Source organism: Thamnophis elegans, chromosome 6 (genome assembly GCF_009769535.1).
Source record: "Thamnophis elegans isolate rThaEle1 chromosome 6, rThaEle1.pri, whole genome shotgun sequence".
Classification (NCBI taxonomy): domain Eukaryota; kingdom Metazoa; phylum Chordata; class Lepidosauria; order Squamata; family Colubridae; genus Thamnophis; species Thamnophis elegans.
The window spans coordinates 4,050,522-4,066,357 of NC_045546.1; the positions used below are offsets into that span (position 1 = coordinate 4,050,522).

The 15,836-nt window shown below is 43.5% G+C and overlaps 1 protein-coding gene across 2 annotated transcripts in view; it reads right to left on the reverse strand.

Annotated features, from left to right (window-relative positions):
* Positions 1-1,809, reverse strand: part of NARS2 (asparaginyl-tRNA synthetase 2, mitochondrial) — a 47,976-nt gene extending 46,167 nt beyond the window's left edge. Inside the window, exons 1-2 of one of the 2 annotated variants that reach the window (XM_032220201.1) lie at positions 1,495-1,809; positions 343-489 (exon numbers count right to left, since the gene is read on the reverse strand). In XM_032220201.1, the coding sequence (XP_032076092.1) occupies positions 343-489 (147 nt within the window). In that variant the 5' untranslated portion in view covers positions 1,495-1,809. The remainder of the gene's footprint in view (positions 1-342; positions 490-1,494) is intronic. The other variant, XM_032220202.1, reaches the window with a different exon arrangement.
* Between the last annotated feature and the right edge of the window lie 14,027 nt (positions 1,810-15,836).

Consider the following 15,836-nt stretch of genomic DNA (forward strand, 5'->3'; position numbering starts at 1 on the left):
AGTCTTAGGCCTGAAAGCCAGTTGGGTGACTTTGGGCCAATCACCAGGAGACGGTGAGTTCTAGTCCCGCCTTAGGCCTGAAAGCCAGCTGGGGGACTTTGGGCCAATCACCAGGAGACAGCGAGTTCTAGTCCCGCCTTAGGCCTGAAAGCCAGCTGGGTGACTTTGGGCCAGTTCCTCTCTCTCAGCCCAGCCCACCTCACAAGACTGTTGTTGTGGGAAAAACGAAGGAGGGGGGAGTAATAGGCATCTTCACCGCCTTGAATTACTATAAAGTAATCAGAGTGAGATAAAAGTCTAATAAATAAATAAAAATGTGGCCGTTGTGCTCTTGCCACCTACCTGAATTTTAACATCATGTCCAGTTGGATCTTGGACCTCCAAGGCCTCCCGGATTGGAAGCAGCCTGGGGGCTGCAACACTCTTTGCGGATGGAACGGAGGAGCAACAACGCCGAAGAGCCAAGCGTGCACAACGGGCCCCAAACATCTAGCAGTTCAAGAGACAAGCAGGAAATAGAATGCAAACTTAACAGAATGACAAGAATTGGAAGGGACCTCGGAGGTCTTCTAGTCCAACCCCCTGCAGGAGACCCCAAATGGCTGCCCAGTCTCTTCTTAAACCTTAATCTTTTGCACACAAAAGCACAAGGGCCCTGAAACCAGGGGATGCTCAAATCAAATTATATATACAAAAGTACCCAAGATTATCATCTTAACCTTGAAATAAATAAGAAATTTACATATGTATTTATTTTCTTTCTTTCCTTTCTTCTTTCTTTCTACCTGTCCCCTTCCTTCCTCTTTTTCTTCCTTCCTTTCTCCTCTTCCTTCCTTCCTTACTTTTTCTTTCCTCTCTTTTCTTCCTTCCTTCCTTTTTCTTTCCTTTCTTTATTCTTTCTCTCTCCCCTTCCTTCCTTTCCCTTCCTTCCTCTTTTTCTTCCTTCCTTTCTCCTCTTCCTTCCTTTTTCTTTCCTCTTTTCTTCCTCCCCCTTCCTTTTTCTCTTTCCTTTCTTTATTCTTTCTCTCTCCCCTTCCTTCCTTTCCCTTCCTTCTTTTTCTTCCTTCCTTTCTCCTCTTCCTTCCTTTTTCTTTCCTCTCTTTTCTTCCTCCCCCTTCCTTCCTTTTTCTCTTTCCTTTCTTTATTCTTTCTCTCTCCCCTTCCTTCCTTTCTTCTTCCTTCCTTTTCTCTTTCTCTCTTCTTTCTTCCTCTCCCCTTCCTTCCTTTTCTTTCTTTTCTCTCTCTCCCCTTTCTTTCTCTCCTCTTCTTTCCTGTTTCCTTCCTTCCTTTTTTCTTTCCTTTTCTTTCTTTTTCTCTTTCCTTTCTTTCTCTTTTTTCTTTCCTTCCTCTTTTTCTCTTTCTCTCTCTTTCTCACCACAAAACCCACCCAGCTTAAAAGTTTTCACTAAAGTTTAAAACGAAGCTAAACTTATACTAAACTTTAAACTTCACTGAAGCTTTATTGATTTACTTTTTCTATTTTTATTTTGATACCTTTTTCTACTTTAGGTTCCAGTTCCTCTGCAACCCACCTTCTCCAAGCCGGCGTTTGGGATGCCCAAAGCTGCAAAATGCCAAGAAATCACTCGAAGCAGCAACGCGATGCAATGAATCCCGGCTCTCTGCTGCTCTCTAGCGCCCGTCTGGATGGTTGCAGTTCAAGCATAAGTCCCAGCATGCCCAACCGGCCGTGCATTATGGGTTCTGCTTCTACCCCGCATTGCCCCACCGCAAAATTTAATTTCTGCCCCCGCGACTGGATGCAAATCGTTGCAATCACATGCAAACCAGGAATTGCAAAGGCTTCTCTCCGCCCCCTTCCAGCCCAGGACGGGTCGCCCGGCAGCCAATGAGAATGGAGAGTTGGGCTTGTAGGTCAGCCAATCGCGAGAAGAGAATTCTTTGCGGAAGTGACGCCTCTCGCAAGCGCGCTGGCTCACGGGAGTTGTAGTTCGTGGCTTCCCCATCACGGGAAGTCGGGAGGAGGCGAGTGAATGAGATGAATGAATAAATAAACATTTTTTACTTTGTTTGCAACACAATTAATAATCTGATTTATAGTGTACATGTACACACCCATGAATGACAAATGAGTAATATAATAATAACAATAAAATGATAATATAGCCACAATAAATGAAGAATATAAACATATATTTTAGTAATATTCATATATATCATATAGTATATTATATAATTAAAATAATAAGCAATATATTAACTCATACACATTAATTTAGTAATTATAATTACATATATTATTTTTTTAGGGTTAGTAATTATTCATTTGTTTATATCTCACCTTTATTATTTTAAGCCGGCATGGTCACACAATTATTTATAAAAATTTTATTATATACAGCAATGATAATAATAGAAAGAAATCCCCACAAAGATTTTGCTCCACCTGTTGTGACAATGAAGTGCAGATAATTCCTCGACTTGCAACCACAAATGAGCCCAAAATTTATGTCGCTAAGCGAGACAGTTGTTGTGAATTTTGATCCTTTTTACGACATTTCTTGCCACAGCTGTTAAGTGAATCACTGCAGTTGTTCAGTTAGCAATAAGGATTGGGTGTATATATGAAGATGAACCTAATGTATAACTTGAAGGAGGAAAGTGCAAAAGTTTGCTTAAAACTCAACTTTAAGAAAACTAAGATCATGGCATCTGGCCCTCTCAATTCCTGGCAAATAGATGGGGAAGAAATGGAGGTAGTGACAGATTTTACTTTCCTGGGTCTCCAAGATCACCGCAGATGGGGACTGCAGCTAAGAAATCAAAAGACGCTTGCTCCTGGGGAGGAAATCTATGGCAAATCTAGACAGCATCCTAAAAAGCAGAGACATCACCCTGCCAATCAAAAGTGCCTCTAGTCAAGGCGATGGTTTTGCCAGTTGCAATGGATGGCTGTGAAGGTTGGACCATAAGGAAGGCTGAGTGCCAAAGAATGGAGGCCTTTGAACTCTGGTGCTGGAGAAGACTCCTGCATTGAGTCCCTTGGACTGCAAGGACATCCAACCGGTCAGTCCTAGAGGAGATCAACCCTGACTGCTCTTTAGAGGGCCAGATCCTGAAGAGGAAACTCAAAGACTTTGGCCACCTAATGAGAAGGAAGAAGGACTCCCTGGAGAAGAGCCTCATGCTGGGAACGATGGAGGGCAAAAGAAGAAGAAGGGGACGACAGAGAAGGAGGTGGCTGGACGGAGTCACTGAAGCAGTCGTCATGAGCTTCAATGGACTCCGGAGGATGGTAGAGGACAGGAAGGCCTGGAGGAACGTTGTCCATGGGGTCGCGATGGGTCGGACACGACTTCACAACTAATAACCACAAATAACTGGGAAAGTAATCCTGGAATTTTTTTTTGAATGTCGAAGAGAAGCCAAGCCTGGCATTCTTTCCGAAGGAAGCAGATGGTTAAAATGCATGGAGATTTAAATTAGTATGCTAATCAAAGCCAACAGTTTGTATACCCTGGATTTTTTTTGGGGGGGGGGAGAGATAGGCATTTAGAAGCTTTAAGCTCCTTAGTGGGAACATGTTGGCAATTGGCTACTAATCCCCTCCTCTCCAGGGTTCCCTTAATCCTGGTCAACCGACAATACAATTTCCGATTAAAGATTTTTCAACCCTAGCAAAATAGAGATTAGCTACAGGATTCTTGCTTCTAAAGACTGCATTCCTTTGAGCTTTCTGCAAACCTGTGTTGTCCTCCAGGTATCTGCCCTTCTGAAGATTGAAACAAGGCACAGCCTTGCTAGAAAGAGTTACAGAGAAGAGCAAGAAAGGTGATAAGGCCACACCTAGAAATACTGCATCCAGTTTTGGTCACCACACTATAAAAGATGTGGAGACTTTAGAAAGGGTGCAGAGAAGAGCAACCAAGATGATTAGGGGACTGGAGGCTCAAACATACGACGAACGGTTGCAGGAACTGGGCATGGCTAGTCTAGGGATGAGAAGGACCAGGAGAGACATGAGAGCATTTTTCTAATATTTGAGGGGTTGCCACAGAGAGGAGGGGGTCAAGCTATTCTCCAAAGCACCCAAAGGCCAGACAAGGAATAATGGACGGAAATGTCAACCTAGAAATAAGGAGGAATTTCCTGACAGGGCGAGCAATCAACCCGTGGAACAGAAGTTGCCTTCGGAAGTTGTGGGAGCTTCATCATTGGAGGCTTTCAAGAAGAGACTGGACTGCCCTCTGTCAGAAATGGTGTAGGGTCTCCTGCTTGGGCAGGGGGTTGGACTAGATGACCTCCAAGGTCCCTTCCAACTCTGTTAATCTGATTTGGGGAACGGGACTAAACCATGCGATGAACCCGCTAAGGGAACTAGGAATGTTTATTCTAACAAAGAGAAGGCTTAGGGGAGACATAATACCGGCCATTTCCCAACATTTGAAGGGTTGCGACAGGTGTGGGAAGTTATCACCCAGCCCTCTCCCAGAAAAATGAAATATCCTAGGAAATATTGAAAAGGCAGAATATTTCTCTGGATGTGAAAAGAAACATGTTTTAAAAGACAGAGTAGTTGCCTGTAGCTTTCTGCCCATCCCCAGCTAATGGGCCATTAAGATGGCCAGGCTAGCCCACTTTACATAATAAAGACTTCTCCTCACTGCAGCTGTAGGGGGAAGGGATATTACTCAACTCTCCACATGGCATCTGAGAACTCATACCTGTATTCAAAACAGCCTAGAGAGTAGCCCCCTGCATGCACCATGGGAGTCTGACAACCAGTCAGAATACATTTCTTACACAGGAACAGGAAACAGAGAGGTGGGACTGAACAGGTTATAAAAAGCCTAGCAAGCCCCTCCCTCAGCCCTTCTCTTCTTCTCCACCAACATTGACGCATGTGATCCCCTTTTCTGTTCAGGGCTCAAGCCATGTGGTCCTGTCCACCATTAAAACCATCTTTCCAAGCAGCCTCCATGTCTCCAGTGTCTTTTTCCCCACTGGGAGCCGAACCCAGAAGGACATTTCTTCCAACACAGGGAAGGGGGTGCCCATTTCCCCCCCACACACACACCGGAAGGATGGCAGGACAAGAGGTTATGGTGGGGGGAAGTTTATCCAAGAGCGATCCAATCTACAAGGAAGGAGAAATTCCCTGACAATAATTAATCAACGGAATAGCTTTGTTTTCTGGGTGCTCCATCAGTGGAGTTTTTCAAAAATAGACTGGACCATCGTTTGATCTGGATGGTACAAGGACCTCCGTCTTCAGCAAGGGGGTTGGATTAGAAGACCTCCAAGGTCCCCTTTCCAGTCCTGTGATTCTATTTTCTCTCTTCTATCATGTGAGGCCCAAGAATGAAAAGACCGAAAGAGGAACATCGAAGACAGAAGTCAGAAAAATAAACTAACACCCCCCCCCCCCACACACACACAAGAAAATGGGGTTTATACTATTTCAGACAAACGGTAGTCGAGTCTCTTCTTAAAAAACTTTCCAGTGTTGGAGCATTCACAACTTCTGGAGGCAACGTTGTTCCACTGGCTAATTTGTTCTCTCTGTCAGGAAAGTTCTCCTAAGTGGCTTCTCTCCTTGATTAGTTTCCATCCATTGCTTCTTGACCTGCCCTCAGGTGCTTTGGAGAATAGGTTGACTCCCGGGGGGCTACTACAAAGACGAGGGGGGTCAAAATATTTTCCAAAGCACCAAAAGACAAAACAAGAAACAATGGATGGAAACTAACCAAGGAGAGAAGCAACCTAGAACTGAGGAGAGATTTCCTCACGGCGAGAGCAATCAACCCGTGGAACAGGTTGCCTTCAGAGGTTATGGGCCCTCCATCACTGGAAGCTTTCAAAAAGAGACTGAACAATCATTTGTCTGAACTAGGGACTCCTGCTTGAACAGTGGGGGTAGGACTAGAAGACCTCCAAGGTCCCTTCAAACTCTGTTATCCTATACGAGCTGATAACCTGGTGTTGCACGGGTATTTATTTATCCTAATCCATAGATTTGTCCTCAAAAATAATCCTGGACCAATCGTAATTTCTAATTTAGGCCTCCTCCGAGTTCCATCCGCCAGTCAGTGCCGACTGGCGACTACGCGGAGGAGAGCCTTCTCAGTAGCAGCTCCGACCCTTTGGAACGATCTCCCCGTGGAGATTCGCACCCTCACCACCGTCCAGACCATCCGCACAGCCCTTAGGATCTGGCTATCCCGTCAGGCCTGGGGATAAGATTCTAATTTGCCCCACCCGAATGTTGAATGAAAGTTGTGTTTTATTGTTTTATTTTTATTTATGCACTGTCTTGTGTTTTTGTTTTGCACCCCCCTTCCCATGTATTGTAAGCCGCCCTGAGTCCCCTCAGGGAAAAGGGCGGCCTATAAATCATAATAAACTACAAACTACAAAACTAATGTTGGATTTTCCCCCTTACCAGAGGAAGCGCCCTTGTGGAGTGCTGGGAAGCCGTTGCCATGGCAACTCCACTGCGCTGTACAGTAGCAGCCATTTTACGGCAGTACGGTAGAAGCCATTTAAAGGCACACCAGGCTGTATCTTAACAGAACACAAACCCCAAAGGGGCGTTAGGGGTGTCTTACCCCCGCAGTATTTGTTTCCAGAGAGTAAGTCACCCGCGTACCAACTTTGGTTGAAATTGCTCAAGGCGTTCTAGAGTTATGCTGGAACACAAACACACACACACACACACACACACACACACACACACACACATATACAGCCATTTTTATGTACAGTATATCGATTCTGTTTTTGAAGAATGCCCTTCATCTTTCAGAGGCAACATACCAATCTCCAAAAGATGGCAGTGTTACACAATAAAAGAACAACTGTGTTTTGTGCAACAAAAAAAAGAAACTTTATCTCCGGAGTGGGTTTGTGTGTTTTTCTAAACCTTTCCTCCTCATATTTGTAAGATGATATTTTCCCAGCCAGCTCTTCTCTTTGGAGAATTGCTGCAGAAACACGACACCTTCATTAACTTCCCTTGTATTTTTCTAAAGCGAAGCCGGTTCTGATTACGTTTTATGGACATTTTAGAAAAAATCCGTGATATATATATATAAATAGGTAAAGGTAAAGGTTCCCTTCGCAGGTATGTGCTACTCGTTCCCGTCTCTAGGGGGCGGTGCTCCTCTCCGTTTCAAAGCCGAAGAGCCAGCACTGTCCGAAGACGTCTCCGTGGTCACGTTGCTGGCATGACTCAACACTGAAGGCTCATGGAACGCTGTTCCTTTCCCACCAAAGGTGGTTCCTATTTTTCTACTTGCATTTTTTACCTGCTTTCGAACTTCTAGGTTGGAAGAAGCTGGGACAAGTCACGGGAGCTCCCTCCATTACGTGGTGCTAGGGATTCGAACCGTGGAATTGTTGACCTTTCTGATCGACTTTCTTCCTTTACTTTCTCCTCTCCTTCCCTTCCCCTTCCCTCCCTTTCTTTCTACCTTTTCTTTCTCTCTTCCCTTTCTTTATTTACTTGCTTCCTATACTTTCTCCACTCCTTCCATCCCCTCCTCTTCCCTTCCCCCCTCCTTTCTATCTTCCCTTCCTTTCCCTTCCTTTTTCCCCTTCCTCCCTCCCTCCCCTCCCTTTCCTTCCTTTCCTTATCTTCCCGTCCCTTTCTTCCTTTCTTCCTTCCATTCTCCCTCCCCTCCCCTCGTGTTTTAGGTATTCTGAAGTCTGCTTTTTACAAATATTCTTGCTGATAGACTGGGATCCCCGTGGAGAATACTTTTTAATAGAAAAGGAGGGGAAAGTGTAGGATTCTTAATTACGGACCTGTTTCCTTTCTCTGGTGCCTTTCCATCATCAGCTCCTTTCAAAGTCTGGACAGATGGTAGAATGGAGCAGGTTTTCCTCTTCATGGGATTTGGAAGATTAATGTCAGCCTCACCAGGTAGACCAGACAGGAAACATGGCCAGATGAGTTTATTATGTTTCGTTGGAAAACTACAGGAACAGAATCTTCACAAAATCTTGCCAATCTGAAATTTCAGTACAGTTTTCCCGCGGTCACCTTCAATACAGTTCAATACAGGTAGCCCTCGACTTATGACCACAGATGAACCCCCAAATTTCTGCTGCTAAGTGAGACACTTGTTAAGCATGAGTGGATTCAGCTGGTTCGGACTGGTTCGGGTAAACTAATTTTGCATCTGGTTCGCCGAATTGGTACTTGGAAGGACTGGCTGGCCACGCCCTTCTCAGGTGTCTCCAAGAAGCCCGTTAATCATGCCAGGTAAGTGCAGGGCACGCCTACAGGCTCCGGGAGGGCGAAAAACGGGGCTCCTAGAAGTTCTGGAAGTCCAGAAATGGGCGCGTTTCTGGCCTCCGGAGCCTGGGAGAGGCCATTTTTGCCCTCCCGGAGGCTCAAACAAACCCTCTGGAGCCTGGGGAGGGTGAAAATGCCCCCATGGTGCAGGAGGGCAAGTAGGCAACGCCCCCATGGCCATGCCCACCCAGGAACTCAGGGCCGAGAACTGGTTGCTAAAAGTTTTCAATCCCGCCCCTGTTGTTAAGTCAGTTTCACCCCATTTTGTAACCTTCCTTGCCACAGTCGTTAAGTGAACCATTGCACCTGTTAAGTCAGTAACATTGTTGTTAAGTGAATCTGGCTTCCCTACTGTCTTTGCTTGTCAGATGGTCGCAAAAGGGGATTGCACAACCCTAGGACACGTCATGAATATGAGTCAGTTGCCCAGCGCCTGAATTTTGATCACATGACGGGCGGGGATGCTGCAACGGTCATTAAACCAGCCATAACTCACTTTTCTCAGTGCCGTTGTAATAATGGTGAATGGTTATAAGTCGAGGATTACCTGGGCAGGTATAAACAAGGGGGTGCTTTTAAATTCTGCTTATGATGCTAGAAAGGGAAGTGAACTCAGTCCAATACAAAGCAGGTTTCCAAGCAAAGTAGGATGAAATTGTTTGTAGAATTTTAAAAGAATTCTAGAGACGAGGTTCGGGGTAGAAGAATAAAATTCCTTTTTATTATCCAAAAATCAGAGTTAATTTGAAAACGGTTTGCAAAGCGTTGGTGGGTCTCACCCTGACTTCACCTGAGTCACAAAGGAGAGCCACACCAAATTCGAAAGTGAAACAATAGTTATACCCTCCCTAACTCCTCCTACTCCTGGTCAGCTAGCCTGACGAGGGTGGTTACAGACCAATCAGAGACAATAATTGCCCTATCTTTTACCTTATTTGGGAATACAATTTTTAACCAATTAGCCCTTGGCATCCTTCTGGCCAATCAAGCAATCACATTTTTCCCGCTCAATTCATAGCCACTCCTCTTACAGTTCATTGTTCTCCTCTCAAGCATTTACATATTCCTTCCCTCCGCCATTACCACATGGTATAGCTCCCCCTAGGGGACTATTTCAGTAAAATATAAACACTTTATATTATTTTATTACTCCAATTCCCCCATTTCTTATTTGGTGATTTGTTTAATATTTTCTTTTATTTCTTTCAATCTTTCTTTCTCAGTTTCAGTATTTTTCATAGGGTGTAGAGTGTCCATACTTTCCAACAGGTGTATTTGGTTACCAATTTCTTTTAGTACCATCATTGTTTTCTCTGTTTGTTGGGCCTGCATAATACTTTTCACAGTTGTGATTACTAAGTTTCTTATTACCGGGATTAGACATGGCAACAACTTTAATCCAATAAAAATTACACTAACCATAAATAAGGCTTGCTTCCAGTTTCTGAAAATGTCCCCTAGGAACCCTCCTTCATCTAACAGGCCAGTCCAGGTTTGTGAACCACATTTTCGGAAGGCTATCACATCCATTGCTCTACATACATCTAATGAAAGCTCCCATTTTTCTTCTTTGGTGACCACCATATGATTAAGATATTTTAGTAATGCTGCCCCAGGTTGTCCACTAATAATTCCCAGTCCAACCCACAGGGTCACATTATACCTTGTGAGTAGGCCTGGGTTATGGTAAGTAATGCTCTGTTCTTTCTTTTTCCATGGGGGTTTAAGGGATAGGCTGGTTGATGACTCCGAGCAGGTTCTCACAATACTTTACACAACCCCTTCCTGGTTGTAAATACTGACTCCTAGTATTATCACATAGAAAGTGGAGATTCTCAGTGCCTTCCCCTTCCGTGCCACAACCACTGAACCACAAGGCCTTCCCTATCCAATAGCACCTTGAGTCTCCCCTGGTTGCATTTTCACACATCTGGGTGATTCCACTCATCCACTCTCTACTTTGATTTTTACAAGTCCAAGCTGGATCTCTCTGAGTTTGCCTTGGTGTTACCTCCAGAGTCAGATTACATCCATATTGGGCAGTTTTCCAGTATTGGAACTCTCCCTTTCGATGTCCCCCACTTTTCAAACAGATCACCATACCAACGGCTCTATTCTTTCTCTGCAGTCTCCTAATAGCCGAAGCAGTCAGCATCCACGAGGGGATAGGAGGAAATTCGAAAGAACTTGGGGAGACCACTAAAGAGCTTGTGTTTAAATAGTCTTTCTCCTCCCACATTGTACAAGTATATCTTCCTATAGTCTCTAGGTTTATTTGCAAATATAGAGTGGTTTGACACTTACCCCCTCTCTTTTGTGTTACCACTATCCAACTTTCCTCCTGACCTACTTGTTGCCAGTTTGGTTGTAACTTAGATTCATACCACCAAATTTTGGGTTCAAAGATCCAATTCATGGGAAAACACTCACTCTCCTTGTCATTATAACACCGAATTTGTGTCCAAGTTCCATCAGGTTCAAAGATTCTAGGCGGTTCAATCCATAACTTTCCCCCAACCGCCACTAGGGTTATATTCAAAAGGATATAAGTCACTGTTTTTTTTTTTTTTTTTTTTTTTTTTTTTTTTTAACACCAGTTTCAAGGGTTCTTTTTGAAGGGCTTTCCATGTTTCCGACTCCTCCAAGTTGGCTCTCTTCGCTCTGGTGTAGTGGGTCCAGACTTCTTTCGTCCGGATGGCAGTGTCTGTGGTCAGCAACACCAGGAATGGTCCATCCCACTTTGGCTTTAGGGAATCGTCCTTCCAAGTCTTTATCCACACCTGGTCTCCCACTTCAATGGAATGTACTTTGAAGCTCAATGGAGGAGTCTGTATTAAATAGCCTGCTTTTCTGAAAGAATCAAAAGTCTGGGACAGTATTTGCAAGTATTGTATCAACCCTTGGTCTTTACTAGGTAAATTCCCCATTCGTATCCCAGCATTCCTTAGTGGCATTCCATTCTCCACCTTTCCACTAGAGGGCGGATGCCACGGGCTATGCAGGTCCCACTTAATTCCCAATACATTAGCAATTCCTTGAGTAATCTTCCCCGTGAAATGTCTTCCCTGATCACTATCGATTCTCTGAACCACTCCATATCTTGGTATAATATGCTCTAAGATTAATCTGACAACAGTTCTAGCAGTTTCATCAAAACATGGGTAGGCTTCCACCCACCCCGTTAAATGATCTATAATAACCAACAAATATTTATATCTTCCCACCTGTGGCATTTCAGTAAAGTCTATTTGTATATTTTGAAAAGGATAAAGCGCTAAAGGCCTCCATCCTCTTTGTTTTTCCCTTAATTGGTTTTGATTTACCCTCTGACAAATTATACATTTTTGGGTCACTTGTTGCGCGGCAGTATAAACTTTTATTCCTGCATATTTCTTTAGTACTTCATCAATCAAAGCCTGAGTTCCCCAATGGCTCCCCTCATGTAATCTCTCAAAGATTTGTCTCATTAGGGAGTAATTGAGGATTTGTCTCCCATCTGGTAACCACCATTTCCCCTCTTCATCCTTCTTTCCCCCCATTTGTTTAATTTTATTCTCCTCCTTCTCATTAAAAATTGGTACTTCTTTCACTTCATACACATGGGGAATCATAACTTTGATCTGTTCAATGACTTCATTCATGCCTGCTTCTTTAGCCTCCTGGTCTGCCAGCCTATTTCCCTGTTTCTCTATTTCATCCCCTCTTTGATATGCCCTTAAATGCACCACTGCAACTCTATTCCTTCCCCCTTTCCTTCCAGATTTTCCCAAAGGTTTGCACCACTCCAAAGGCGTACTTAGAGTCGGTGTAAATCGTTAAATTTGATTTTCCCCCCAATATGAGAGCTCTTTTCAAGGCATATAATTCAGCTGCCTGTGCAGACCAATGGTTTGGCAACCTCCTCCCTTCCAAAAGAGCCCACGTGCCCTCCTGAATTATAGCGTACCCATTTTGCCTTTTCCCCTCCACCACTCGTGAAGAACCATCAATGTACCATCTTTCTCCCTTTTCCAAAGGGATATCCTGTAAATCCGGCCTAATTTTTGTTTCTAAATCCACTATTTCACTACACCAATGTTCAATTTCTTCACCTCCTGATGAATTAGTTTTATTGAGGAACTATGCTGGATTCAATGTCGAGTCCGTTGTTAGAACTAGGTCAGCATGATCCAGCAACATACCCTCATATTTCAACAACCTTGAATCAGTCAACCACCTCCCAGCTTTCTGTCTCAACTGTGTTCTCACTTGGTGTGGGCTGCTTACAATTAGCGCCCCTCCCATTGTGATTTTCTCACTCTTTTTCTTTCTTTTCCATTCTTCTCTCTCATCTAGGCTGTGATGAGTTCTCAGATGCCTTGTGGTCAGTTGAGTAATATCCCTTCCCCCTACAGTTGCAGTGAGGAGAAGTCTTTATTATGTAAAGTGAGCTAGCCGGGCCATCTTAATGGCCCATTAGCTGGGGGTGGGCAGAAAGCTATAGGCAACAATTCTGTCCTCTGTCTCTTTCTGTCTCTTTCACTCTTTTTCTTTCTCCCTCTCTCCCACTCTTTTATCACTTTCTCGTTACTCTCTACTGTCCAACCTGTCCCCATACTTATCTTTGATTAATCATGTTTGCAATAACTCACCTACTTCCCTAAATAGGCGCAATTCCCTCACCGGAGAGCTTTCGTTCACTCAAACACATACATACACTCTCTCCCCACCTCTCCTATTTTCCTCCAAAGAATGACTCAGGGGGAAAAGAGGGGGGGGTTCACGCAGGCGATCACAGGTCTTTGGATCTCTTCAGTTATCACTTTCGGGGACATATACATTCATACTGCAATCATGCTTGCTCAAGCCAACCAATCATTATAATTATTTCAGGAAGCTTTTTCACAAGCCACCAAGCTTCATTTTATTTATTAGAGGATCTCACCCTCCTTTCAGGTTTGGAAATGATAACACACAAGCATACATGCACATACCATTAAACAATCTTGCAGCTTACTGTTTCTTTATAGTGCATTCATATCAACTTTTACCATGACATACATTTGCACTGCAATCAGACTGCTTGTTTAGATTAATTTCACATACAAATATCCCATTTCATTCTTCTTTCATACAAAGCAATTATTATAATTATTTCAGGGAGCTGTACATAAGCCAATGAGCTCCTTTTTCTATTATTAAGAAATCTCAACTTCCCTCCAGGTCTGAAAATGATTACACACACACATGCACACATACCATGAAACAACACTTTCAGGCCTGGGGGAGGTCCTGTCACTTTAAATCTTCAAATTTCTTTCCTTGGAGAACTTATGGCTCATTCTCCAAGCAGCTGAGAAACTCAGAGAGAGCAGTTTAAATCCTAACTACTCTCCCCTCCCCCATAGCTTCAAGCCCAAGCTGATAAGCTTATTTATTCTGCTAGCTTGGTTAAACATATCACAATCAATTCAACGCCATTCAATTCTACATGTTATTAGTATAGATGCACGCCTAATAATTTTTTTATTTTTTTTTTTTTAAACAGACATTATATCAAATTAATCAAGTCCAATTACCTAGGTCTTCCCATTCAGTCAGGCTTTACCTTATTATCTGCTAACTTTCTTACTTTTGCTCGAAGTTACACCCATTGTTCTATCTCTTTAAGCACTAAATTGTTAATACCTGTCTCTGCCCTGGGGTGTTCCATTTCTATCTTGATCTCCCAGCAACGCTGGCATAATTTTAAAGGTCAAGATTTATAGAGACAATGTATAGGGATGTTTGTCCACACATTGCTTGGCCAGGGTTCTAGATTGGACCTCCCAGCTGAGCGCTGGCATAGTTTTAAAGGTCCAAACTCTTAGCTCTCCCAGCAGAACGCTGGCATAGTTTTAAAGAGCAAGATATATATAGATATTTTATTAACACATCATTTGCATCTGGGTGGGGCTCGAGCTCTACTTTTCTTTTAAAAGACAACTATTAACAGCTTTCTAACATGTCCCTGTGGACTTCTTAATCGCTTTGGGGAAGAAACTCAGGTAGAACTTCTCTTCAGTTCACCTGATGGTGGCCAGTTCCTGAGTTTGTTACAACTTGATGGACTAAGCTTATAACCCTAGGATCCAGAGTTCCCTCTGGGGGCCATCCTACACCAAAAGTGGGCCATTCTGACTCACAAAATATTTTTAAATTAGCCTGGGTTGATGGGGGGGTCCCCATGATCCCCATTATATGCCTTCTTAAAATTCTTCAACATACACTGGAGGGGTGTTCTCAGAACACTACCTCCTCCTCCCTGTTTACATAAACCTTTTGTGCTTCTCTTAACAGAACCTTCATAGCTTCTGTGGTCCAATTTTCTCTCTTTTGTAACTTCTTAGCAATATCCGGCCAGGCTTTGGTAACAAACTGGATTTTCACCAATTGGATATTTAGAGCATTGTCCGGATCTACCCCAGCGTATTTCCGCATTCCGTCTTTAAGACGCTGCAAATCTATCACCGGGTCCTCATCTTTCCCTTGATTTATATTTACTGCTTTGGTCATGTTTTGTGCTTGTGGAATAGCTTCTTTCATTCCTTTTATGATTATTGATCTCAAATCCATCATATTCTGTCTTCCCTCTGCATCATTATTATTCCAATTTGGCCTTACTAATGGGTATTTAATGTCCCCTCTGATTTGATTTCCTTGTACTCCCGGATTCTCCCTTTCCCAAATTGCCATTGCAGCTGTCCTAATTAAATTTCTTTCCTCTGGGCTAAACAAAGTTCTCATTATATTTTGCATTTCATCCCAGGTATAAACGTTAGGTCCTAATAGGGCATCCAACTGATCGCTTACGGTCAGGGGATCTTCAACAAAACTTTTCATTTCTTTCTTAAATGCCCGTACTTCGGACGATCGCAAGGGTTCATGTACATATGTTATGATCGGAATCCCATTGGGATCATTTCTGTTCGGGGTTTCCCTTAAGGGGAATTGCTTAATTTGTTCTCCTTCTTGTGTGGAATCCAAAGGAGGCTGTCTAATTAGTTCCTCTTCCTCCATCTGCCTTGTTAAATCTTTCCTCACGTTTGCTAGCTCATTTCCCCTACAAACCTCCCTTTTGTTTCACGTAATCATACAGATTACGGCATTGAAAGTAATTTTACAGCGCCATCTCGTGGCCACTCAACATTATCATTTTTCCACTATATAAAACAACATAAATTAACCATATCTTCTTTGTTCAACCTCAAACTCAAAATCTCCCGGTTATAGGGCGGGGATCCCCATCCAGCCAATATTCTGCCCAAAGGGCCATTCGGGTTGATTTTCAGTTTGGGGTTTTTCTGGATCCTTTTAACACACTTTTTCCCTGACTCAGTCGACTTTGTATTACCCCCCATCTCTCTTATGGGTAGGTAGCCTTCCCTTGAGTATGTGCTCCTGTGTCCCTCCCAGCAATTCCTTTCAATTCCACACGTCACCGTCTCCGGATATTCACAATATCCCCATCACTCATTCCGTCCTGCGAATCTCCCCTGAGATTCCTCAAAAGGACTTCCACCCGGCCCCTTTGCTAGTTCTCACATCCACACACTCC